Genomic DNA, 26,017 nt, shown 5'->3' on the forward strand with positions numbered 1-26,017 from the left:
TCCAAAGCGTGAGATTTGTCTTGATGCTACGTCCAAGCCAAAGATAGCATTTACCATACCGAATAGGCCTCTCTATCAATTCACACGCATTCCTTTTGGCCTCTGTAATTCTCCACACATTATGTGTCGCGTAAGGATCACGTGTTCGTCTATTTAGATGACCTGCTGGCTATGTCATCTACCTTTGAAGATCACTTAAGTCATTTAATTGCAGTCGCCAAGCGCCGGACTAACGATCAATATACAAAGAAGCCAGTTTGTATTGAAAAATGTGGTACACCTCCAAACAAAGCGTTAGTTACGTCGTTTCTTAGGAATGACTGGCTGGTCCAGAGATTTATTCCAAACTTCTCAGCAGTGACTGCGGCACTCTCTAGCCGGCTGAAAGGATCAGTCTTCGAATGGACTGAAGCTGTCCAAAAATCTTTTGAGGTGATAAAATCCAAACTGTGTTCGACACCCTTTCTTCGACATCCCAATTACTACCGACCATTCATATTCCAATGCGATGCGTCGTCCTATGGTATTGGTGCAGTATTAGCACAGCTAGACGAGGAGGGAAATGAGCTTCCGATAGCTGTTATGTCAAAAAACTAAACCAAGCTCAGCGAAACTGCAAGGTGACTGAGTTGGAATATTTGGCAGTGGTAAAGGCGATACAAAAATTTCGTATTTAGATTGATGGACACCCGTTTAAAATAATTACCGAACACGCCAGTCTTAAGTGGTTAATGAACCAAAAGGATCTCAGCGGGCGTCTGGCGCGATGGGCTATCAAGTTGCAGGGTTTTAATTTTTGTATAGAACATTGGAAAGGATCACAAAATATAGTGGCAGATGCGCTCTCACGAGCACACGAAGTAGAACCGAAGTAGAAATCTCAGCCATTGACAACGTCATTGAAACGTCCCTGCAATCGAATTAAACTCTCCCGCGTTTATTCCCGATTATCAAGTTATTGATAAGTATTTATACCATAGTCCCAAATTTCCATCACTGGAAGGAAATATCGACCCCGAGTGGAAGCTGGTTGTTCCGGTTGGTCTTAGACAATCCGTCTCGGAATTTGCGCACAGTCAACCAGTAGCTGCCCATCGCGGGATTGCCAAAACTCTGGAGCATATCCGAAGGTATTTATACTGGCCACGTATGGTTGTTAAAGTACGGGATTTTGTAGGAAAGTGCGACCTGTGTCAGACTTCAAAATATCTCAAGCGATCGTTAAAGCCGATGGGATCTCCAGTGGTTACGCATAGGCTATTTTAAAGGCTGTATGTTGATTTTATAGTACCCTTCCCGCGATCTAATTGAGGAAATATTGGAATCTTCATAGTCTTTGATCACTTTTCGAAATTTACCTTTCTCAAGCCAGTAAAGAAATTCACATCGAAGGGGATTACGCAGAGTCTAAGGGAGGATATTTTCTCTTGCATGGAGTGCCGGAAACATTAGTAAGCGACAATGGCACTCAATTTAAAAGCCGTGATTCATTTTTTTCCTAACCTGTTATGGATTCACCCAAATCTTCACTGGAGTCTATTCGCCGAAAAGCAATTCGACCGAGCGAATGAATCGATCTATTAACGCGGCCTTGCGTACGTACATCCGATCGGACCAACGGGATTGGGACCAATATATAAGTAGCATAAACTGTTCCCTGCGTAATAGCATACACCAATCGATCGGCCAGTCACCCTATATGGTAGTTATGGACAACACATGGTCACTAATGGAAAGGATTATACCGTTCTTAGAAACCTCTGCTCACTGGAAGAAAATACGGCACAAGTAAGGCGTCCCGATGAGTTTGACAAAATTCGCCATATGGAGAAGGCTTATGTGCGGAATAAGAATGTTTATGACTTTCGCAGCCTACCACGATGTTTTCAACTAGGACAGTTGGTAATTTAGCGGAACTTTTCGATCATTTCAACGCCAAATTAGCATCCATTGGGAATTCGTTGTACTTAATGGAGGACCTAAACGGAAGAGAGCTTGGCCCCAGCACGAAAAGGGCATTTGGGAATGCAGAAGCTAGCCATCCCTTTTCCAGTTTTAAACTCGAGTCAATGGACTGCCATTAAATCTTTTGGTGTGAGGGCGGTTTTAAACCATTTTCAAATAGTCAAGACTTCGAGCGTTTGTTATACCCGTTACTGGTAGAGTAAAGGGGTATACTAGATTCGTTGAAAAGTATGTAACAGGCAGAGGGAAGCGTTTCCGACCATATATATATATTCGTGATCAGGGTCAATAGCCGAGTCGATCTGGCCATGTCCGTCTGTTCGTCCGTCTGTCCGTCCGTCTGCCTGTCCGTATGAACGTCGAGATCTCAGTTGAGATTCAGCATGCAGACTCCAGAGATATAGAAGCAGCGCAAGTTTGTCGATTTATGTTGCCACGCCCACTTTAACGCCCACAAACCGCCCAAAACTGTCACGCCCACACTTTCGAAAATTGTTTTAATATTTTTTCATTTTTGCATTAGTTTTGTAAATTTTGCTCGATTTGCCAAAAACAAAACGCCAAAAACTGTCAGTGTGGAAATTTCTCCTTTGCACTTCCACCAGCTGAGTAACGGGTATCAGATAGTCGGGGAACTCGACTATAGCGTTCTCTCTCTTTGTTTTCAACTGAATTGGGTATGTGGATTCTGTACAGTTTTGGACATCAGCCTCCTAATTGAGGTTACCAATGGACACAGGGATTAAAATTCAAAACTGGGCACGAGCGAAGTCCTCGGTTGTATCTAGCGCGTCACGCGCGCATCCCACGCGGCTGCGATTGATATAAATCAAGTGACGAGACGACATAACCTAACGAAGAACAACAGGAGCATTCCACAAAGCTCTGTTTCGTTGCAAGATGAATAAATTCAATTAAATTATGTAGCATTCGGTTTAAAGTTAGAAGTAGTTTAGGCCGAATATTTGATGTAGCCTTTAAACATAACGTGTAAACATTATATGAGTTCCAGTCTATAGAGTGCTTTTGTTCATAATCTCAAAAACAAGAGAGAACGCTATAGTCGAGTTCCCCGACTATCTGATACCCGTTACTCAGCTAGTGCGAAGGAGGCTTTTCAGCACTGACAGTTTTTGGCGGATTGTGCGCGTTACAGTGGGCGTGGCAACATGAATGGACAAACTTGCGTTGCGTCTTTGTCCCTGGAGTCTGTATGCTTAATCTCAACTTTATAGATTTTGTAGTTCCTGAGATCTTGACGTTCATACGGACAGACGGACATAGCCAGATCGACTCGGCTACTGATCCTGATCAAGAATATATATACTTTATATGGTCGGAAACGCTTCCTTCTGCCTGTTACATACTTTTCAACGAATCTAGTATACCCTTTTACTCTACGAGTAACGGGTATAATAACGAATGAATCACCTTAACATCGGACGTCTTCAGGCTTGCTGATTTCGTAGAATCTTCCGTAAGTACGGCATAGCCGCATTTATTATTATGTATGTGTTTCCTTCAGAAACTCGCGTCCGACAAAGATACACGTAGCTTAAATATTGACGTAAAAAAAATGTATATCGATTAGAAATAAGTGCCAAATATTGGAATAATTTTTGTAGAGTAGCGATAGTTACTCTACGAGTAACGGGTATAATAACGAATGAATCACCTTAACATCGGACGTCTTCAGGCTTGCTGATTTCGTAGAATCTTCCGTAAGTACGGCATAGCCGCAATTATTATAATGTATGTGTTTCCTCCAGAAACTCGCGTCCGACAAAGATACACGTAGCTTAAATATTGACGTAAAAAAAATTTATATCGATTAGAAATAAGTGCCAAATATTGGAATAATTTTGGTAGAGTAGCGATAGTTTAGAAGCACAGATTTAAATTTGAAGTTCAATGAAGAACAATTTTATTTTATTTTATTATTGCTAAGTTAATAGAATATATTCAATGATTTATTATTAAATGGAGATTAGCGCGATGAAGAATAATATGATTGAGTAAATCTATAAATTCTATATTGTGACGACTGCGATTCGAGAGTCAAAACAACCCAGCAGGTTAGTTAAACAGAGAAGACTCTCGGGCGTAGATAAACTGTCGTGTTCGTTACACAACTGGAAGTGACTTAAAGAATGTGAAAGAATTGATGGAGAGGAAAAAGGGGTATAACGATTATGTTTCCGACATGCATAATTTGCACTTTAAACTGAAACACAGGATCGCTAATGATGAATTTGTAGATCTTTTAAAGGATAATTTAAACTCGCAAATGGGTTGATGTCCCCAATAAGACCTCTGGCAGAGCTTGAAAAGGAGGGCCCCAGAGTGGATCTGTGGTTGAAAATCCATTGAAAACCGATGCGAAGTAGACCCATAAATGAGATCCAACGCTCCGACGTGCAAGGAGGTATTTCCGATGGTGTTCTTGTGAAAGAATTGCAACGCAATCAGGGAGACCAACACAACAGCGCCTGGGTGGAGAAACTCTTTGCACGATATGGTTTGCTATGTGTGTGGATACGGATTGGATTTCTAACGCCAGCACCAACCATCTCATTAAGTCAGACGGAATGCGACAAAGAAAATGCAGATTGACAATAAACGAGTGTCCGATGACCAGTTCAGCGGCCGCATTCCCCTATTTTGGGAGTCAAAGCCCCGTTGATGAACTGTGCCCGTTACTGGAGTAGAACATCCGTTCACATGGATACTCTATTCCAGTAACGGGCTCAGTTTATCAACGACTCCCAAAATAAGGGAAATATGGAAATATAACTCCTAGGTGGGAATACTTGGCCTATAAGACCAATGAATGGTGAATCGCACGAATTCCGGGGCAACGGCGTCTTCTACCTCCCTCCAAATGGTTGATCGAAGTGGTGGTTGCGGCTGTGGTGACGGGGGCTGTAATAGCAACGAATGAACTCTCGCTTATCTCCGTCCATTTTGAAAATCAATTTAACAGGACCAGTTGCATTCAACTGCGACAAAGAACACACATAGTCCGCGCATACCGTCACCCAATGCTCCGGAGTCTGGGTTTCTCGGCCGTCTGGTGCTGATTTAGTTTGTTGTATGGTCAATGGCTTCGTAGGTGTAACCCGAGATGATGACTGGTGCGAAGAAACCCAGCGGGTCAAACAGCCTTGCTATGCTCAACAGTATCGTCCTTTTGGTGGGACTAGCTGGTCTCTCAAAATTGACCTGAAATTTGAAGCCGTATTTGGGAGCCAATACAGGAGAGCACAAGGTCCTGACGTGGTCAGAAAGGATTGTGGAGACAGTGATTGGTGTCCCGTGACAGGAGCTGTCCTGGTGTTGCATCGGTGGTTCTTGGAAGAGCTCTGGTTCCCGCCACCATAACATCTTAGATCTCATTTGAGCCGGCATGGAGTCCGTTGTCGGGGACAACGAAGGATGGACGCCGCGCAGCAGACGGCAAGGACTGTAGAAGTCCATTATCAAGCGGTCTAACGTAATATGAAACTTTGGTCGGGCAATCACACAAATCATGAATTTGGTGGGACGACAAACCAATCACTCTGAGCTAGCCGTTGCAGTTCGTAGCGAGCATTACCAGAAAAAGCAGTTCGAAACAGTACTCTTTTATATATCGCGTCTATATTCTCGCGAATCGAGCAGTACGATACACGGCAGCGTCCCTCGGGGTGTTGGTTGGGATGTGGCCCCGTAGGACTCGCGCGTAAGACAAAAAAAAAAACACAACACAACATAAGCTGCTCAGATACCTTTACGCATCTTTCCGCGATGAAAGTCGAATGTAACTTCTGCCTGTTTGCGGGTCGAAACATATAATTGGCTTTTTTTTAAGCCGAGAGCCTTGTATGGAACTCACAGTGGAGAGGGTGTTTACATGCATCATGATTTAAATATCACAGCGTGATCTTCCCTTCTTAATCGGTGATGCCCTTGGATTGTCATTCCTTCTGGACTGAAATAGCGTGTTAGAGTAAACTACCCAAACTACCTAGTTTTACTTACTACGTCAAGAATCATCATTTTGACTTTCGCTAAGTTTTTTATAACGGTCTGACTGATTATGGGCTACGCTATTTTAGCTTTTGTAAAGCACAGTTTTCTGTTCGATAACCCTAGCATAGCTTGCCGCGTTGTGTCCCTTTGTCAATCGCTAACAATAAGTCATTGTAAGAGGGGTTCCCAGGCGAGAGCAAACACATGAATATGTTTAGACGTTAAAACGCAAACACATGAATATGTTTTGACGTTTACTTTAAACTATAGCTATATACAGGCGTGTTTGTGTGTCAGTGTAAAATAGCGCGTTGGATCGAAGGCGGTCGTTTAGCTGCGTTCGCAAATTCAAACTGACCATTGTACTCTCCTCCGTTCTCCCTCTCCCCGTGGGAGTGGCGCACAGTGGCGCATTAGATACAGATACTGCATTTTAGGCAAATTGTTGATGACAACGGATCGTTGCGTGGGATATCGCATTCGACAGGTAATAGTTCAAAAGGGTTGAATACAAAATGTAATTCAAATCGGTTCAGTGGAAGTTACACGTGTTCAAAGTTTAACCTTCTTTGGGTTGCAAAAAAAGCAGGTATTTTGTGTAGAAAATATGGACTTTGCAATCGAGTTTTAGGTAAAATATGTAACCGACCGGCTTGGTTATGGTCTCTATGGAAAGGGTCATTAAATCTCGGTAAAACCAAGGTGGAATAAATGTATAATATTCTTTGCACGTGCAGGCATAACTGTTTTACCGAAGTACTAATTTTCACCTATTTTTCAACTTTGAGGGAAAACAATGAATGGGATTCTACCGGATTCTGGGTTTGGCGTATGAGGTGTTGTTTTTGAATATGTTCTTTATCAGAATCAGAAGAGATCGGGTCCTCCCACGTCCGACCCCTAATTTCCCAGGCAAAATATACTTTCAACTCAGCGTAAAAAACGCGCGGCTTCGCGCAAATTCTGCTACAAGCGCAGTCGCTCCGCTGTACGAAATTGTATGGCGGGCATACATTTTTTACTGTATTGGCGGCTTGTTTTTCAATCCCTGACGTTGTAATGATTTTAAATGAATGTATAATGATTAATTGTTCTTCAAAAATATTAAATAAAGTAAAATTTGATTATTATTTTGAACAAAAAGGTAAAAATAGATGGAAAATTGACAAAATAAAAAATAAATAAAATAAAAATGTTTTTCTTTAAAGTTTATTTAGGTACTAAAATTACCTTTCATTTAAAAAAAAATTATGAAAATATCTCAACTGGTTCAAGAGTTATGATTATTATTCACCTAAAGTATCTAATGCGCCACTGTGCGTCGTGTGTATAAGTGAGAGCGCTTAAGAATGGATTGGCAGTAGAGAAAGTTTCGACACTGACTGTTTTAAATGACCCTGTTTGGCTTTTAAGCGTTACTACTCGGCGTAATGCATCTGTCCCTGGGTGCCCCTCGACGACACGTCCTAGCAACCATAATGACGACGGAAATCGGTCATCCTTTATGATGACAAGGTCGTTGAGCTGAATACCTTCAGCCTCCTGTCACCACTTGGTCCTGTGCTGTAATTGTGCTAGCCAGTCTCGACTCCAGGCCTTCCGGAAATGTCGTAAAATTGTTTGATGAATGAGAAACTGCTCCACGAAGGAGCTGCTCGTTATTCCGGAGCCGCCGACATGGAATCCCCAATCAAAAAATAAGCCGGCGTGTTCGTCTGCATTAGCTGTGAGAGAGCAAAGTGGCCATGAGTTCAGGCATGCTTCTATGCTTATGAGCACCGTTGACAACTCCTCATAGGTGAGCCGTCAATCTGCAATGACCCTCTTAGGGTGATGTTTCCCCGACTTTACAGTAGCCTCCCACAGCCCGCCAAAATTTGGCGTCTAAGGAGGATTGAAGTGCCATGTGATCCGCTGCAAAGCAAGATTGGTCTAGGTATGATGTATTATGAAGAAGTTTGGAACGGGATGTTGGTTATGAAACTTTTATGATACTCCGAATGGCAAGTGCCATCTCTTAAGCCTTTGATGTTGATATGTGGTATCCAACATCATGACACCTTAATCCCTTAACATGTTCATTAATCTGTTCGTATAATTTTTTCAGTTGTCTTATGCTGGATTTTTCCATTTCTTCTACGACTGATGTTTTCGTTTTTTTTTACTTTGCTTTTATTTATTAAATCTTCTTGTATAAGAACTAACAATAAGTTTACAAATCTTAACAATAACAAATTCTTGAACAGTTATTTATTTTTCCAACTGTATCTGTTCGTCTTCGGTCTTTGGGTTGACACGGAATTTTGCGACCCTCCTAATCAACACGCGGATCGTTATTAGAACGACTCCGGCGATTATGACACAGCCCATCAATATATCGGCTGTGTGGGAGGTTGTTTTTAGCAGCTCCAAGGTTTTGGTATTGTTGACATTAAGCTCCTTCATAGTTTCTCTTCCAGATTTTTAATGGTCATTTTAGTTTGACGAATTGCCGGCATAGGTTGGTGGTGTACGGAGAACCTATTCGTGAAGACTTGGTCATCAATTTCTATTGTTGTATTGCTGAAATAAATGACAAATGACCCATTAAGCGTGGACGTTGTTCCATTGACTGATATCTCGCCGCTGAATTTATTTAGTAGTATAACTCCGGGTGCAATTTCATCGATGGTAGGGATGTGTTGATTGTTGATTCTAGTGCAGGTGGCAGGGCGACTTTTTAGGAGGTTTGGAAGGCATGAAGAGTTACTAATGTCTATCATATTTTTATGTTTACAAATCGTTATTTCATTGTAGTTATTACATTTTGCAATTTTTGCGAATAATTTTTCCTTACACCTAATTAAATTTTCGGTTTCTATTTTGTTGACAAATTGACCAATTTTTATTGGTTTAATTAAAATATTTTCACATAACTTGGTATCGGTTACAGGGATTTTTACAATATAGATTAACATTGGTCCGTTACTTGCTATGTTTACTTCTGCTATGTGCATGGCTTCCTCAAAATTTGTGTAGGGTAATTGGTTCTGTTCTAAAATTCTTTTGACTTCATTGATCTCTTGATCTCCTCGTATTTGGGCACTTTTGCCCACTGTATGGCCTGATTAAGATTAAGAATTTCCTCTTTTAGCATCTGAATTTGAAACATTAAAGTGGTGCTAGTATCTCTTTGGGCGTCTCCTTCATATTTTAAGCTGTTTATTAGATTTCTATTGGCCAGGGTAATTTTATTTATTTTATCAATGATAAGCCTATTAAGGATAACCTGGTTATTGTTATTAGTTAAAGCTGAATTTATTTTTTCCTGAATTATTTCAAAATCTCTGCTATCCGGTGATCCATCCAGCCATTTCCAAGCACTGCCTATTAAATCTATATGTCTTTTCCTTATATTCCTAACTTTTAAGCTATTAATTAAATTTTTTGCAATCCTGATTTCTTCTGTTATGAATGGTAGAATTGGGTCGTAAGTTTTTAATTTCATTAATGCCTTGTGGTTGATATTATCAATAGTCATTTCATATTCTTCTATGTCAATAATATGGATCAATCTAAATGTCCCTGTTTGTACCTTGGCGAGTCCTGTAGTCATTGTCACAATGTCCGAGTTGGTGTAGTCCGTTATTTGCACGTCAGCAGCGCACACTGTCAGAAGGGCTCTGTAAATGGGGTATTCAATTTCTTATGAGTTTTTTGTAAATAATTCTTCCGCTTTCTGCTAGTACTGTTGTGTTTCTGTTTTCTTTGACAATTTTTTTTTTGTATCTGGCTGACAACTTGGTACCTAATCTCATGTTATTTTGTACGAATATCTCTTGTCCAGGGTAATATTGTTTTACCTCATCTCTACTTTTGTTATGATGAGCTAAATCTTTTTCCTGCGTGAGTTTAATTTTGTCCGTAATTTTTTGCCTTTCTATTTGGAGTAATTTAGGGTCAAGTGATACTTTTCTGCCAAAGAATAAATCAACCGGTCTCCTATTCTTAGTTGAATGTATTGAATAGTTATATTTGACAACAGATCTTTCTATGAGGTCGTTTAATGAATTGTGTAATTTTTCAGCTTTTTGGCATCTGATAATTTCTGAAAGAGTTGAGTGAAAGCGTTTGATCTGACCGTTGGCTAAACTGTGGTAGGATGGTGCTTTATAGACCTTTATATTGAACTGGTCTTGCAGCATTCGCATTATGGGACCTGATCCAAGGGACTTTTCATTGTCTATTATCCTCATTTGTGGAAAGTATACTTTTTCTAACAATTGCTGTTTGTTCTCGTTGCTATTGCGGTGTGCTCTCTTATGTTATAGTAAAATTGCATTTTCTTGGTCATTTTCATCTGTCAGGTCTGTAACTATTTTATTAGAGTATCTGGTCTTGAAATTATTAAATTAAATTATTAAATTCACGGTTTCTGTCATTGCATTAAGTTCTCCATGCGTTTGCAGGGAGGTCTACTCAACGCATCGGCAACCACGTTTGCCTTGCCAGGTTTGTGCAAAAGTTCGTGATTGTATTCTTCTAAAATTGCTTTCCATCTTTTCATTTGGTCGTTACGGCTTTTTTGGTTAGTTGGATATGTAAGAGATTCGTGGTCTGTGATTTTTTTTATTTTGGTTGGGCCATACAAAAAATTTCGAAGAGTTTGAATTGACCAAATTATGGCCAGCATTTTTTTTTTATTTGATGCATAACTTTCTTCCGCCTTACTCAACGTTCTAGAAATGAACATTATTGGTTTGTCTTCCTGGGCTAACACGGCTCCTATGGCATAATCCGAAGCATCGGTGGTCAATTGAAATTCCTTACTATAGTCTGGATAGTCTGGAAGAGGCAAGAGTTTGTTTTAATTTATTGAATGCTTCCCTAGCGTTTTCGTCAAGTTGGATTAGCGTTCTGGAGGCGTTTTTTCAAATTCTTCCCCTCTTAAAAGGGCTGTTAGGGGCTTTGCAAGTTTCGCATAATCTTTAATGAAGCGACGGTAAAACCCTGACAGTCCTAAAAAGGAACGAAGATCTTTAAGAGTTTGCGGCTCGGGAAATTCGACGATGGCTCTAACTTTTTCGGGATTCTTTTTTATTCCAGTGTCGGCTACCAAAAATCCTAAGAATTCAACTTCTGTTTTGAAAAATTCACACTTATCTAGCTGAATTCGCATGTTTGCCTCTTCAAGAACATTAAATATTTACTCAATGTCTCTCAGGTGGTTTTCTTCATTTTTACTGAAAATTATAATATCGTCAATGTATACGAAACACCTAATTCCTATATGCTCTCTAAGGATGTCATCTAGTGCTCTTTGAAAAATAGCAGGAACATTTTTAAGTCCAAATGGTAGTCTGGTGTATTCGTATTTTCCCTGATTTACTGAGAATGCCGTTTTTTCGATATCAGATTCTCTAAGTGGAATCTGGTGGAACCCGCTGAAAAAAGTTTGTTCTGTCCTAGCTGTGCAAGTACGTTATTGATGTCTGGTATGGGGTATCTGTCCGCTACGGTAACTGCGTTTAATTTTCTGAAATCATTTACCATTCTGTGCTTTTTTTCTCCTGAAGCGTCCATTTTTTTCGGTACAATCCGTAATGGAGAATTGTATGAAGACCGTGAAGGTCTAATTACTCCATTATCCAGAAGCTCTTGTATTTGTTTTTTTACTTCTGGTCTGAGAGCCTCCGGGTACGGGTAGTGTCTTGAGTATATTGGGCTCTCGTTTGTACTTTTTATAGTAGCTTAGTCTTGTCGTGTATGTCAGTTTTTCGTCCAGGCCTCCAAAAAGATTTTTAAATTTAGAGCAAATAGTTCTTAAATGATTCTTTTGAGTTTCTGTAGCGTTTTCTATTTGGACATCTAGTTTGTTGACTTCGCGTGAGCTTTTCTGCTTTATTTTAATTCTTTTTTTATTCTGTGTTGAAATATACCTCTTTTGCATATTAATTTGTGCTTTAACTTCGCGCAGTGTATCGTTTCCGATAATGGCATCGAAGGTCTTTAAGGATGGTAACATATAAAATTTTATATAAGTATCTTTTAGGTCGAAGGGATTGGCGATTGTGTGGTGCGTTATAAGAACTTGTCCGCCCACAGAGTTAACGACAAAGGGTTGGTTGTTATTAATTGGATTTTTTACTAGTCTAGGCTGAATATAGTTTTTATTGGATCCGGTGTCTATCAGAATTTTAATCATCTCTCCATTACCTGCTTTAGATTGGAAAAATGGTAACGAAGAGGGTTCTACTCTAAAAAATGTAATCCAGTCTGGGTTTTCTGAATAGTATTCATTGAGTGTTGCTTCGTCAATTTCTGGTGGTTCGTCGTTGTACCCTGTACCTTGTTGTTGCTCGCTAGCGGTGTCTAGGTGAAAATTTCTCTGTTTTTTGTCTGGCAGTCCGTTCCGTCCTTGTGGTGGTGGTCTTTTTTTGTATTTGGGTCTGTTCATGTAATTTACTTGTCTTGTCTGCATGCTCCTATCTATGTCTATAGGCTCGGGTTTAGGAAGTGGCTTTGGAGCCGATGGTCTTGGTGGCTGCATTGGCAGGTTGCCAGAATATTGTTGGCAATGCCCCCCATATTGTTGTTGTGGTACGTAATGAGTTGCTCTATTGGTCTGTGGGACATAAGCCAAGTGCGGAATAAATGGTTGTCGACCTACGTTTGAAAGTTGTTGTGGTACGTAATGAGTTGCTCTATTGGTCTGAGTTGATCTATTGATTCTTTTCCCATTTCCATGCAAGTGATTTTGTTCAAGATGAGAGATAGGTGGGTATAAACTTGCTGATAGAAATCTGTTGTGGTTTGATTACCCTGTACCAGCGAGGTCATTTGGTATTCTAAAGTTGTCACATCGCGTTTATCCGCGTAATGTGCTGTCAAGCATTTTGAAATGGCAGTCCAGTTAAGTTGGGTCTTATAAGACTCCAAAATTGCGTCTGCGTTGCCTACAATTTTGTTCCTGATAACATTAAGAATCCCATAATATCTGGGTGATCCTACTGTTGATGAATAGATTTGTAATATTCTCTCTACGCTTTTCCGCCATGAGCTAAATTCTCCTGCTTGTCCAGAGAATTCCCTTAGACACTTTACTATATCTGGGATCCGGTCTAGTTCGTTCATATTACCATAACTGATATCTGGGATCCGGTCTAGTTCGTTCATATTATCATAGCTGATATCTACCGTCTGATCTAGTAGAGGTGCAGTGTCTGCGTTTAGTTTGCTGCTCAAAATTCTTTCTACTATTTCCTGAATTTGTCCCTGCATATTGGTTACATTAAGGGCTTGATTTACTGCGGGGCCTGTATTCGGATTATGTAGGGCAGGCCTAACTAGGTTGTTTGGGTTTGACATGATTGGTTATAAACTATTTTTTTTGGTATTTTCTGTTGAGGGCAACAATTTTATTTCCCCAAAATTTCCTGTAATTTTTTGTTCAAAATTGAATATCTTATATTTTGAAAGTATTTCTCATATAGATTTTATCTATAAAAACTTTTATTTTTTTCTTAAAGTATTTTTCCTACCTTTTTTGTATGTTTTGTAAATATTTTTTTTTGTAATTTTCATTACAGAAAAATTTCGCAGTATTGTTTGCTATTTGATATTTTATTATTTTTGTATGATTATCAAATATATTTGTTTTGTAATTCTTGTTAAAATGCTATGTCCTATATTTTCAAATTATTTCTCTTACAAAAATTTTTTTTTTATTTTATCACAATATTTTTTTGTTACGTTTTTCAAATATATATTTTTTTCTGAGGTATTCTATGTTTTGTATTTTCAAATTATTTCTCATATAAAAATGTTTATATTTTCACAATATTTTTTTTCTCAGTTTTATATTTTTGCTGTATTTCGCGTGTATTTATTTTTGTATGTTTCTATCTTTTGATTTCTTCACTTAATTAACTTACAGTATAAAGTACATTCTTCCTTTTTGCTCCTGAGTGCTATTGGGGTACCTTCTTAACACTCCCGTCCAGTCGTCTGCGGCGATAGCCTCCAGGCCGATGTAAGTGAGTTCTTCTTTGCAGGATCCTTTCCGCGTTAATCTTGGCAGCCAATTGGGTGCTCTTACAGATTTTTTGTTTTTTACTTCCAAGTTCGCGAACCAGGGCAGCCTATGGGGTGCTCTTACAGGTTTTTTTTATTTTGCGATTTCGCGTACCGTAACCAGGGCAGCCTATGGGGTGCTCTTACAGGTTTTTTTTATTTTGCGATTTCGCGTACCGTAACCAGGGCAGCCTATGGGGTGCTCTTACAGGTTTTTTGTTACTACGAAGGATTTTATCGTTTCACAAAAGAAGGTAATTCGGACTCGAATTATGTATCGAAGAATGTGGCAGCTTGATGGTCATTTCCGGTGTGATAAGGTCAAAATTAAGGTCAAATCAATAATCGCAGCCAGGGAATTTTTTCGGGCTGAGATTGTCTTTAATAATTTTGGTTATTTCTTTTGGACGGAATACAATTGAGGTGTGTTGCTGGTGGGAGTTAACGGGTGAGGACGGTAGCCCGAAAGTGCTAGAAGCCTCGTTTGGGGTAAATGTATTTTGTAGGTGAGCAGTAAATGTGGTGGCTCTGTCTGCATCACTACGGAGCCGCCTGAGGGATAGTTTATCGGCAAAACGGTTTCAGTCGGTGGACGAAGAGTCGTGTGGGCTTTCCACAGTGACTTATGTTTTGTGCCTGTTAGAGAATGTTGCTCTATGTATCGGCGCCGAACGTGTTCCTCCTTTTGTTTCAGAGCGTTAGCCAGTTTCCGTGTGGCTATCTGGAAGATTGCCATTTTTTATAAAAGCGTCCTTTTTCGTGAACGAGTTGCTCTTTCTAACGTATTAGTCTTATTCGGATTATGTGTAACGTTCGTGATTTTAGGTGTTGCAGTACGAGCCGCTGACGTAAGTTTAGGCCGAATCCGCGTCAGGCGGCGGGGGAAATGTTGACACAAATACCAGAAGAGCCCTGGGCAACAGTGTGAACCGATTTCGTAGGACCTTTGCCGAGGTCGAAGCATAAAAGCCATTTTTGTTAGTGCGGATCGACAGACTTTCTAAGTGGTCAGAATTGATGGCCTTGCGAACAGCCACGGCGGAAACCGTACATAGAACGCATAGTCGCTAGTTTTGGAGTTCCAAAAGGGTTTTTTTTTTTTTTTTTTTATTACAAATACGGCAGGAAAATAAAATAAAATAAATAAATAAATAATAAAGATACCATCCACCGTCCGTGAAAGGCATGCACGATTCATAACTCTCCAAGTAGAGTTACGCCTACGTACTAAACAAAAACCTCCGAACGCTCTCCAGTCCTTGCTACGCTCACCGGGACTTCCAGTCAAGGTATTACTTCGGTGAGCAGGATGTGGTGCCAGATCGCAACCCTTCTCTTGCTGCGTTGCTGCGAAACGCTCCTTCGCTAACTCTTTAGTCGCCTTTTACGACAAGCCGAGCCCGCTGAGGTGGAATTCTTGCCCCGCCACCACACGGGGGTGCTCTTTATCCAACGGGTCTGCTGGCCGTCTCATCAATGCTCATCGGGCTGAGCGAAGATCCAGCAAGAGTCTCCAGTAACTCTCTCTCTGTACGGAACCTTACGCAGTTCAGCAGGATATGTTCCGCTGTTTCGGCTGAGTCGCTGCAGAACAGGCACAGGGCTGAGTCCACATGGCGAAACCTGAAGAGGTAACCCCGGAAGCAGCCGTGATCGGTGAGAAATTGCGTCAAGTGGTAGTCCACCTCCTTGTGTTCGCATCCTGCCCACTCAACTAGATCTGGGATCAGTTGGTAGGTCCATCTCCCTTGTTGCGAATCATGCCACCTAGTCTCCACACTCCATGAAGCCAGTCTGCGATCTCTTCTCCGGAAATACCTTCTCGCTTTATCTCTCCCTCTATCTCTAGATCGATCGGGGGGATGTCCGCAAGAACATGGGCCGCATCTTCCGAGATTGTTCTAAATCCTCTGATCAGTCTAAGGGCCAGAGTCCGTGATACTGCACGCGCGTTGTCCAAGTACGTCACTTTATTCGTGACACTCCTCCAGATGGGGGCTGCGTATAGAAGCGAAGATTTCGCGACCGCCACGAGCAGCCTTCTGGCCGGCATCCTGGGTCCGCCTATATTTGGCATGAGTCTTGCCAGTGCTGCTGCTGTCATCGCTGCCTTCCTGCTGGCGTATCTCGCATGCTCCTTGAATGACAGTCTGTGGTCTATAATAACTCCCAGGTACTTAAGGAATCCAGCTGACTCTATTTGAGCGTCTTTGACCGAGACCCGTATACTCTCGACGGCTTTTCTGCTGCTCAACAACACCACTTCGGACTTGTGCGCAGCGATACTTAGACCGGCGTTTTCCAGCCAGCTAATAGTTGTGTTAATCGCTGCATTACTCCTGTCCTTTAACTCCGGTATTGTTTTGGCAACCGCTGCTACTGCCACGTCGTCTGCAAAGCAGAGTAGCTCCACTCCTGTGGGCTTGCTAATGGACAATAACCCGTCGTACATTATGTTCCACAGGATTGGTCCAAGAACCGACCCTTGTGGGACACCTGCGGAGACGTGGTGATATCTTGGCCCGGCGTCAGTATCGTACCAAAGTATACGGTCCCTGAAGTAGCTGCCAATGATGATCCTGAGGTATCGAGGTATACCCATGTTGCGCATGGCCCCGAGGATTTTTGGCCATCCAGCCGTGTTAAACGCATTTTTTACATCAAGCGTGATGATGGCGCAATACTCCTTGGTGCCACCTAGCCATCGGTCTCCGTCTAGGGCGGTCTTGGCCAGATCTCTTAAAGCAGTGAGAGCGTCGAGGGTGCTTTTACCTTTCCGGAATCCATACTGGTGCCTTTGTAAGCCATCGGGGCTCTCAGTGATCACCTCAATACGTGCGTATATGATGCGTTCGAAGAGCTTTCCCACGATGTCCAGCAGGCAAAGTGGGCGGTAACTGCATGCAGCGTTGGTTGGACCCTTTCCTTTGGGCAGCAGTACCAGCTTCATGTTCTTCCAGCGGGATGGGAAGACACCATCAATCAGGCACTGTTGGAAGGTGTCCCTAAAGATTTCTGGCCTGGCATTTGCGGCAGCCATAACTATGACACCTGGGATGCCATCGAGACCAGGGGCTTTCTTGGGCTTTATCCTTTTTGCCGCTTCGATGACCTCACTTGCAGTGACACACGGGAAATCCGGAGCGGGGATTTCTTGCGCGGGTTGCCATAGGGTATCCTGAATTGCAAATAACTCTTGCACGATGGTTGATAGTAGGACTGGGTCCTGTGGAGTACCACCTTTAGCGGCTTTCAGTTTGTTGCTAACGATTTTGTAGGCGATACCCCAGGGGTCTTCGTCGACACTTGCCAGCAATTCTTTAAAAGCATTTGCTTTCGCAGCAGCTATGCCGTTTCTAAGATCTGCACGTTTCGATCTATAAGCCTCGTGAAGTTCCGCGTGCTGAGGAAGTCCTCTGGCTCGTTGCGCCTGTCTCCTTGCCCTGAAGCATTCCGAGCGTAGCTGGTTGAGGGAGCCGTTCCACCAGTAGACCGGAGGTTTGCGTTTGCCATTTTTCTTCTTTCGCGGCATCGCTGCATCGCATGCAGCTTCCAGCATCTTCATGAGCGACGCCACCATGGATTCCGCATGCCCATTTGTTTGCTCCATTTGCTCGATGCTAAAGGCCAGCATGTCCTTGTCCAGCTTTCTGATGTCCCATGCTTGCCCAAGGGTACTCCTTGCCTGTCGTTGTGTGATGCACGACGAGCGGGCGCTAAATGTGATTAGGGCATGATCGCTCAGAGTAACGTCCTCCTGAACCATCCAATTTGCAGTGGAGGCTAGACTTCGGTTAACAAAGGTGACGTCGATGAATGATGTACCTCTGTCGTTGTTAAACGTGGGCTTGCCGCCATCGTTCAGCAGCACCAGATCCAGCTGGTTCATGGCATCGATAACGGCCCTACCTCGGAGGTTAGATGTCCGGCTTCCCCATTCTATAGCCCAGGCGTTGAAGTCACCTGCAATGACTGCCGGCTTGCGCCCTCTAGCGTGGTGTATTAGGTTGTCTAAAAAGTCCTCGAAAAGGTCCTGGCTGTCACTAGGCGGGGCATAGCAGCTATACAAGTGGAACCCTTCACTTTAGCGTACGCGCGGCATGGCACACTTCCTAAAGAAAATATCGTCATAATGTGCAGTTAACAAGTGCAGTCCTATGGAAACAGAGGGAAAGCACATCAAAAAAAAAAAAAAAAAAAAAAAAAAAAAAAAAAAAGTATACAGTATTCAAGCGTACAGTACCAAGACATCAAAATGAGAAAAAAAAAAAAAAAAAACAATCAAACTTACAAAGAAATTTGTTTGTGGTTATCAGTGCTTATGGAAGGGGCGCCTCGATCACAAGGTGGCACTGGGCGATAGTGACGAGCGATGAAGGGTGACAGAAATACCATCTAGTGGCAACACCGCACCAACGGAAGATATCGGAAGGTAACAACAATCGATTGGCGGTGTGTTGAGTCCCAGAATTGTTCACCAAGGATTGCAAGAACTAGTCCATTGATTCCCTAAGAAACGGCAAATGGAGAGGTTAAAACTCCGCAGAAATGCCGCTGTAAAATCTCCAAAAAATTCTGCTTCGGGAAAGAAAACAAAGTTTAATCGAACCAACAAATTTAAAATATTGGCAGATAACGTTAAGGATCTACTACCAAGCACTGATGACGGGGGGAAAATGCCAAAAACCTTCCATATAAATTAGGGAGAATTAAATATTTTTTAATATTCCTGCAAAAAATTATTGAACTTCTAGGAAAAGATAACTTCCATATAATACCCCAAAACAGGATATCATTCAGGAAACTAAAGACCAAGTAAAAACCAAAATGTTTTAGGACTTTTGCCAAATATTTAAATGAACATAAAAAATATTACTACACTTGCCAACTAAAAAGTAGCAAGTTACAAGTAATGCCGGAAACACATGTTACTGTTAAAAGCAACATCCAAAATTGAATCGAAACCAACGTTCAACCAAAGCTCAATTGGGTATAACAATGTAGCCGCTAAACCATAAAATCATCAGTGTCGAGCCGAAATATCAACCAGCGTCGAGTCGACAGCAATGTCAGAGCGACGTCGGACTAAGTGTCAGCGAATGTAATAGCAGCGGCAGCAGTGTGCAATCGGAAGTGACCGTTTATTGCCTACCTCAGTACTAACAGCAGGCCACTTGAGGGCTGCACCAACGGAAAACTGCACTGCTAGCATCTTGAGCCCAGCAACAATGGTGGGCTGAAAGCCTAAAATCTCTGTCATAGACTGCCCGCCTTTCGCTGCGTCTCTGCCAACATCGGAAATATGAGGACACCACGGATATAAAGCGGCGTAGATCGGTCACCAGATGACTAATAGCAGATCTTAGAATTAATTCCGTTGGTACCACCAACCAGCTCAGACGTCTTTCGTATTTGATAATAAAACCAATTGCAACGTGAAAATAACGTTTCCTGTTTTATTTAAAGTAGATTCGTTACCAATATAAAACAAGAGAGAACGCTATAGTCGAGTTACCCGACTATCTGATACCCGTTACTCAGCTAGTGAAAGTGCGAAGGAGTCTTCAGCACTGACAGTTTTTGGCGGTTTGTGGGCGCTAGAGTGGGCGTGGCAAAAAGTTTTTTGGCAAATCGATAGAAATTTAGAAGACTAATACAAAAATGAAAAAATATCAAAACATTTTTCAAAAGTGTAGGCGTAGCAGCTTTGGGCGGTTTGTGGGCGTTAGAGTAGGCGTGACAAAAAGTTGTTTGGCAAATCGTTAGAAATTTATAAGACTAATACAAAAATGAAAAAATATCAAAACATTTTTCAAAAGTGTGGGCGTGGCAGCTTTGCGCGGTTTGTGGGCGTTAGAGTGGGCGTGGCAACATGAATCGACAAACTTGCGCTGCGTCTATGTCCCTGGAGTCCGTATGTTTAATCTCAATTTTTTAGCTTTCGTAATTCCTGAGATCTCGACGTTCATACAGACAGACGGACGGTCAGACGGACGGACAGACGGACATGGCCAGATCGACTCGGCTACTGATCCTGATCAAGAATATATATACTTTATATGGTCGGAAACGCTTCCTTCTGCCTGTTACATACTTTTCAACGAATCTAGTATACCCTTTTATCCTACGAGTAACGGGTATAAAAAACCAGGTTCAATAGCTCCAAATAGCACTCAATCAAATTTAAGGAATTTTTTAATCAGGTAATCTGCATCGCTCTCGCGAGAAGAATAAAAGCTTAACTTATATGTTCACATACTGAGCCTTGAACAGTAATAATCGAAGTCTAAACTTTGATGCCGATACTGATTTCAAGAGTGCACTTTGCAGCATTCAATGACCTAGACAGCAAGCGGCGTATGCGATGGTGGCAAGCTTTTAGATCGCCAATCGCAAAGTTAAGATTACAAAATGATTCACCTAAACTTTCCAATGCGCTGCAGTAAAACTAATATGAAACTAAATCAGTAAAAACTCACAATGGGAAGCTCATCCCAGTTTAACCACACCGGCGGAAACTATTTTACCTCTAAGAAATAATCGCAGGTGGATGGTCCCGTACCAAAAAAAGACAGACCTACCAAATTTACAACCGACGTTCAACATTTATTCCAGCCGAACTAGTTTGTTTTTATTACCGATGGTAACAGACGATGATTAAGCACCGCATAGCCCATCGAATTCCTAACAAATTAATTAGCAAAAGCGTAACCTAATTCCGGCACATCAGTTCGAAATATTAGAGAAACAATGAACCATTGAATAACTCAATAAAAAAAGCTATATTCTTTAATGTTTAAAATTAAATCAATACTTCCCCAAAATACCCACAAACTCCTGAAGTCTCTAGACAGAGCTATTGCTGTGAGATGCAACTCAGATATATCCGACGACCGCGCTATAAATGCTGAAATTCCCCCGGGCAGCGTACGTCCTTTATACAGAAGACACACCACATGCAGACACTAACTAATTTTACGTTTGCCGACGACACATTTGTAAGTCTATCCAAATGCCTTGTACAGGGCAACAATTCAAATCTCTTGTTACTTAGTGGCCGTGAAGAATTTTCTATCTGACTGGCGAATCATAATAAACAAAAAATAATGTAGGCACTTAGCATTCACACTGTATCGACAAGACTGTCTTCGATCACCTTAATCAATACCACACTCACGAAACCAAATGAAGTTACTTATCATGGAGTGCTCCTCGACAGAAGGCTCATCTTAAGCTTAAAGCTAGTAGGCTCCCCAGTAGTCTTAGTGAGCAGTAGTAACATTGATATCATGCAAAGGACTCCATAGATAATACTGAGAACAAACGCAATCACGGGTTTGCGACCCATATCGTCTTCGCTGAAACGACCTACCAACCGAACGCTAATCATTAGGTCTTGTTTTCTAGAATACATGTATTCTCTGTTGTCGAATAATCGTCTCGGCTCCGTTTACGGTCCGACTGCAGTGCGAAATAGCTTTTCGGCATCTTCAACAACCTGTGTTATAATCGCACCTATTTCGTAATTGCTGAAGACACTTTGTATGTAACATCCTCAACGGCTTTTTGGTGATCCTGTGTCCATATAAGATTGAGCCTTGCGGAGTAGGTCGTTGAGCGGCCTTTCAATGCAGGCGAAGTCTAGCACCCAAAGACGGTATCATAATGCAGCTCCAAAGTATTGCGTCAACTCTTGGACCAACGTGGGTTGTTCCAACTAAACTTTGTCTGGGTCATTACCTATCTTTTCACTTTTGACGCGGTGTTCCAGGTACACTAGGTCTTTCCTGAATAAAATCGAAAAAACCAAGGAAGCTTAGCTGCAAATGTGTTAGTTAGAAGGAAACGTTTGTTTGTTTGTTCGACCTACCAACTTTATGATTTGTGTGATTGCCTGACCAAGGAGAAATCGGGGTTTCAGATTTAAGTTAAATTTAACGGTCCTTGCCGTCTGCTCCCTGTCGTCTTTGACAATATATGGTAGCGGGGCCGCAAGGTGTGTCGTCCGGTACGTCGACCCAGAGCTCTTTCCAGAACCACCTGTTTCGCAGCGCGTTCTCACTGTCTTGGTGTGCGTCCTTACTAACTGGCTTCTGGACCAACGAGGGTTGTTCCAACTGAACTTTGTCTGGGTCAGTACCTATCTTTTCACTTTTGACGCGGTGTCCCAGGTACACTAGATCTTTCCTGAAAAATTGAATTTTTCCGGGTTTTTCTTTAAGTTTGCCTCCCTTAGGCGTCGAAATACTTCTCTCAGGTTTTTCTTGTACTCGTCTATAGTCTATATGATGATGTCGTGGCTGAGTATAACTCCAAAATCCTACTCGCTACGAAGTACGTGCCGCTAGCTCAGAAGAGTTCAATTATCTTTATTCTTACTCGTTTACTTCGAATGATTTGGTCTCTCCTGCTGGCGAGGAGATGGGCAGTAGGGCTTGAGGAAGCGTCACCGTTCCCAGACTGTTGGTATCTTAAGGCATCTGCCGCTCTAGCCGATACCTCCTGACCCCTGGCTCTGTCCCGGTAGGTAACTTTACACTGACACTCGCCAGGCTTACGCCGCAGTACCTGTACTTGGTGCGTACTTGGTGGCGGCGTGCTGGTTTCCTCGTTTGATTACCTTGAACACATGTAACGTTTTTTGGCTTTCAGGACCACAGCTACCTGTTTTTTAATTCGGTGATTCAGGACCTACCTGGTAAGTTGCAAATATGAATTCCAAGCCAATAAAAAATTATTAATTACATTATTTCACCATCACTTTATTTTAATGATGCCCGACCCCGTGGTGCGGGGTGTGGGTTCCACACTTTTGAAAAACCTATTGATATTTTTTTTCATTTTTTATAGGTAATATCCAAAAAGCTTTTTGCCATGCCCACAAAAAGCCAAAAACTAATACGCCCAAATTTGTATTTATACCCGTTACTCGTAAAGTAAAAGGGTATACTAGATTCGTTGAAAAGTATGTAAAAGGCAGAAGGAAGCGTTTCCGACCATATAACTCACTGCTTTATGATCTTCAGCGAGTTAAGCCTGTCTATTCGCCAGGTCCCGACGGAATTCCTGGCTGTGTGCTTAAATTCTGTGCGGAAGCCTTGTGCAAACCTCTACTAAAACTGTTTAACTTATCTCTAGAATCTACACAGTTCCCCCAAATATGGAAGGAGTCCTTTGTGATCCCTCTCAATAAAAAGGGTAGCAAATCGGATGCAAGCAATTACAGAGGAATCTCCAAATTGTCTGCTATCCCTAAGCTTTTTGAAAACGTTATCACTCCTCATTTGCAGCACCTTTGTAGGTCAATTATTTCACCATGTCAGCATGGTTTCATGGAACGCAGATCAACAACTACTAACCTTCTGGAGCTAACCTCCTTCGTAGTACAGGGTTTCAAAAATTATCTTCAAACATATGTCATTTATACGGATTTTAGTAAAGCATTCGACTCTGTTAATCATTCACTTTTAATAAAAAAACTTGATTTATTAGGTTTTCCTGTTGATCTCCTAAATTGGATTCTAAGTTATCTGAATGGCAGGACGCAACGGGTCCTCTTTAAAAATTCTCTTTCTTGTATTCTCCGAGTCACATCCGGCGTCCCACAAGGGAGCCACCTAGGTCCGCTCCTTTTTACCTTATTTATTAACGACCTTCTCTTAATAATAAATCATTCGCGTGTACTAATGTACGCTGATGATGTAAAATTATGCTTGCAATATAAGGACATTTCTCGCCATTTGGACTTACAATCCGATCTAGATTGCTTTCAAACATGGTGCCGTGATAACGTATTAAACTTAAATGGCTCTAAGTGTAAAGTTATGACCTTTTGTCGTGCCAACTCAATGCACGCAACTTACACTTTAAGTGGGTGCTCTTTGGACAGAATAACACATGTTGATGATCTTGGTGTTCTTCTGGACCCTAAACTTACATTTTCAGACCATATTTCGTCTATTGTCAATAAGGCCAGGGGTGTGCTTGGTTTTATAAAACGGTGGTCAAAGGAATTTGATGATCCTTACATGACCAAAACCTTATTTATTTCTCTAGTCCGTCCGATCCTCGAGTATGGATCACCTGTTTGGAGTCCACAATATGAAGTTTACTCTGACCGCATTGAATCGGTTCAAAAGAACTTCTTACTTTTTGCTTTACGGCGCCTTAATTGGGATGCAAACCGTAGATTACCTCCTTATTCGAGTAGATTAATGTTAATTAACTTACCCTCCTTAGCTAACCGTAGAACGATGCTTGGAACAGTCTTTATTTTAACCTTATTCGTGGTGAAGTGGATAGTCCCGACTTGGTTAGTCGGCTAAACTTCACTGTTCCAAGCAGATTTACTAGAAATTACGTACCTTTAATTTTAAATCATTGTAGATCTAACTATGAGTTGCATGATCCCTACAGAGTATTATGTTCTGACTATAATAGATTCTATCCTATTATCTCTAAGTCTGACTCTCTGCCGTTTTTAAAGCGATCAATACTAACATACTTAACGAATTCTTAGATATTACTACTAGCATACATATATTTCCTCGTCCTTTACTGTCTTCTATATCGCGTCTATCTTCCCGCGGTTTGGCCCGTACGATACACGGTCGGTTGGGCGGGAGGTGTGGCCGTGGGACTCGCGCGTATATTAAAAAATATATTCTTGATCAGGATCAATAGCCGAGTCGATCATGTCCGTCTGTCCGTCCGTCCGTCTGTCCGTCCGTCTGTCCGCACAATCCACCCAAAACTGCCACGCCCACATTTTTTAAAAATGTTTTTGTTTTTTTCATTTTTGTATTAGTTTTGTATATTCATCGATTTGCTAAAAAACTTTTTGCCACGCCCACTCTAACGCCCGCAAACCGCCAAAAACTGTCAGTGTTGAAGACTCTCTTTCGCACTTCCGCTAGCTGAGTACGTGTATCAGATAGTTGGGGAACTCGACTATAGCGTTCTCTCTTGTTTTATTTTAATTTAATTTTTTCCCCGAAATTTTTACCGATATTCTAGAAAATGTTAAAATTTTAGCACTTTCACTACCAGAGTAACGGCTATCTGATAGTCGAGGAACTCGAATATAGCATTCTCTCTTGTTTCATACTAAAACAGTGATAAGTAAGTGAAATATTTGTCAATGCTTAATGCTCTCTTCTTTTACATTGTTTTTTTAGCTTGATGCAGTTGTTTGAGGGCGGAATCTTAGATAAGATGACAGCTGCCGAATACGCGAAGCAGTACCAGGAGGCAGCAACCACGAGAATAGACAAGGACAAGGTGCAGGCGAAAAGCAATGAGGCTTACAGTCATACCGAAAGCTACGACAGTACTGTTATCAGTCCGCTTAATCTACGAATGCTGCAGGGTGCTTTTATCGCCCTCGGAGTTGGTGCATTGGCTGCAGGTGCTGATCTATACAATTTAATGATTCGAAAACTCTATAGGAATTTTTTCTGCTTAGGTTTAGTTCTGCTGCTAGAGATAGTATTTATAAAATTGGATCAAGCGTGATTGTGGATTCTAAGCACACGCATGCAATGGTTTAGGCACGACAGTGAAGTGTAAATCAGAGTATCTCATTTGACGCAGCCGCTCTAATAATAAATGAAAGAATCTTGAATTTGAGAAGCAATTCAAACTGTTAATTGAGTTTACATTTTTTTAAAGACAATTTATGAGAATAAAATCGAAAAAACCAAGGAAGCTTAGCTGCAAATGTGTTAGAAAGAAACGTTTGTTTGTTTGTTCGACCTACCAACTTTATGATTTGTGTGATTGCCTGACCAAGGAGAAATCAGGGTTTCAGATTTAAGTTAACTTTATTATTAGACCACTCGATTACGGACTTCTACGGTCCTTGCCGTCTGCTCCCCATCGTTTTTGACAATATATGGTAGCGTGGCCGCAATGTGTGTCGTCCGGTACGTCGACCCAGAGCTCTTCCCAGAACCACCTGTTTCGTAGCGCGTTCTCACTGTCTTGGTGT

The 26,017-nt window shown here is 41.5% G+C and overlaps 1 protein-coding gene across 1 annotated transcript in view; it reads left to right on the top strand.

Annotated features, from left to right (window-relative positions):
* Window positions 1-25,596, top strand: part of LOC122612556 (ionotropic receptor 40a) — a 144,766-nt gene extending 119,170 nt beyond the window's left edge. Inside the window, 2 exon segments of the mRNA XM_043786260.1 lie at window positions 25,206-25,435; window positions 25,493-25,596. Of these exon segments, the coding sequence (XP_043642195.1) occupies window positions 25,206-25,435; window positions 25,493-25,596 (334 nt within the window).
* Window positions 25,597-26,017: the final 421 nt, after the last annotated feature.

This window comes from Drosophila teissieri, chromosome 2R, assembly GCF_016746235.2.
Source record: "Drosophila teissieri strain GT53w chromosome 2R, Prin_Dtei_1.1, whole genome shotgun sequence".
Classification (NCBI taxonomy): Eukaryota; Metazoa; Arthropoda; class Insecta; order Diptera; family Drosophilidae; genus Drosophila; species Drosophila teissieri.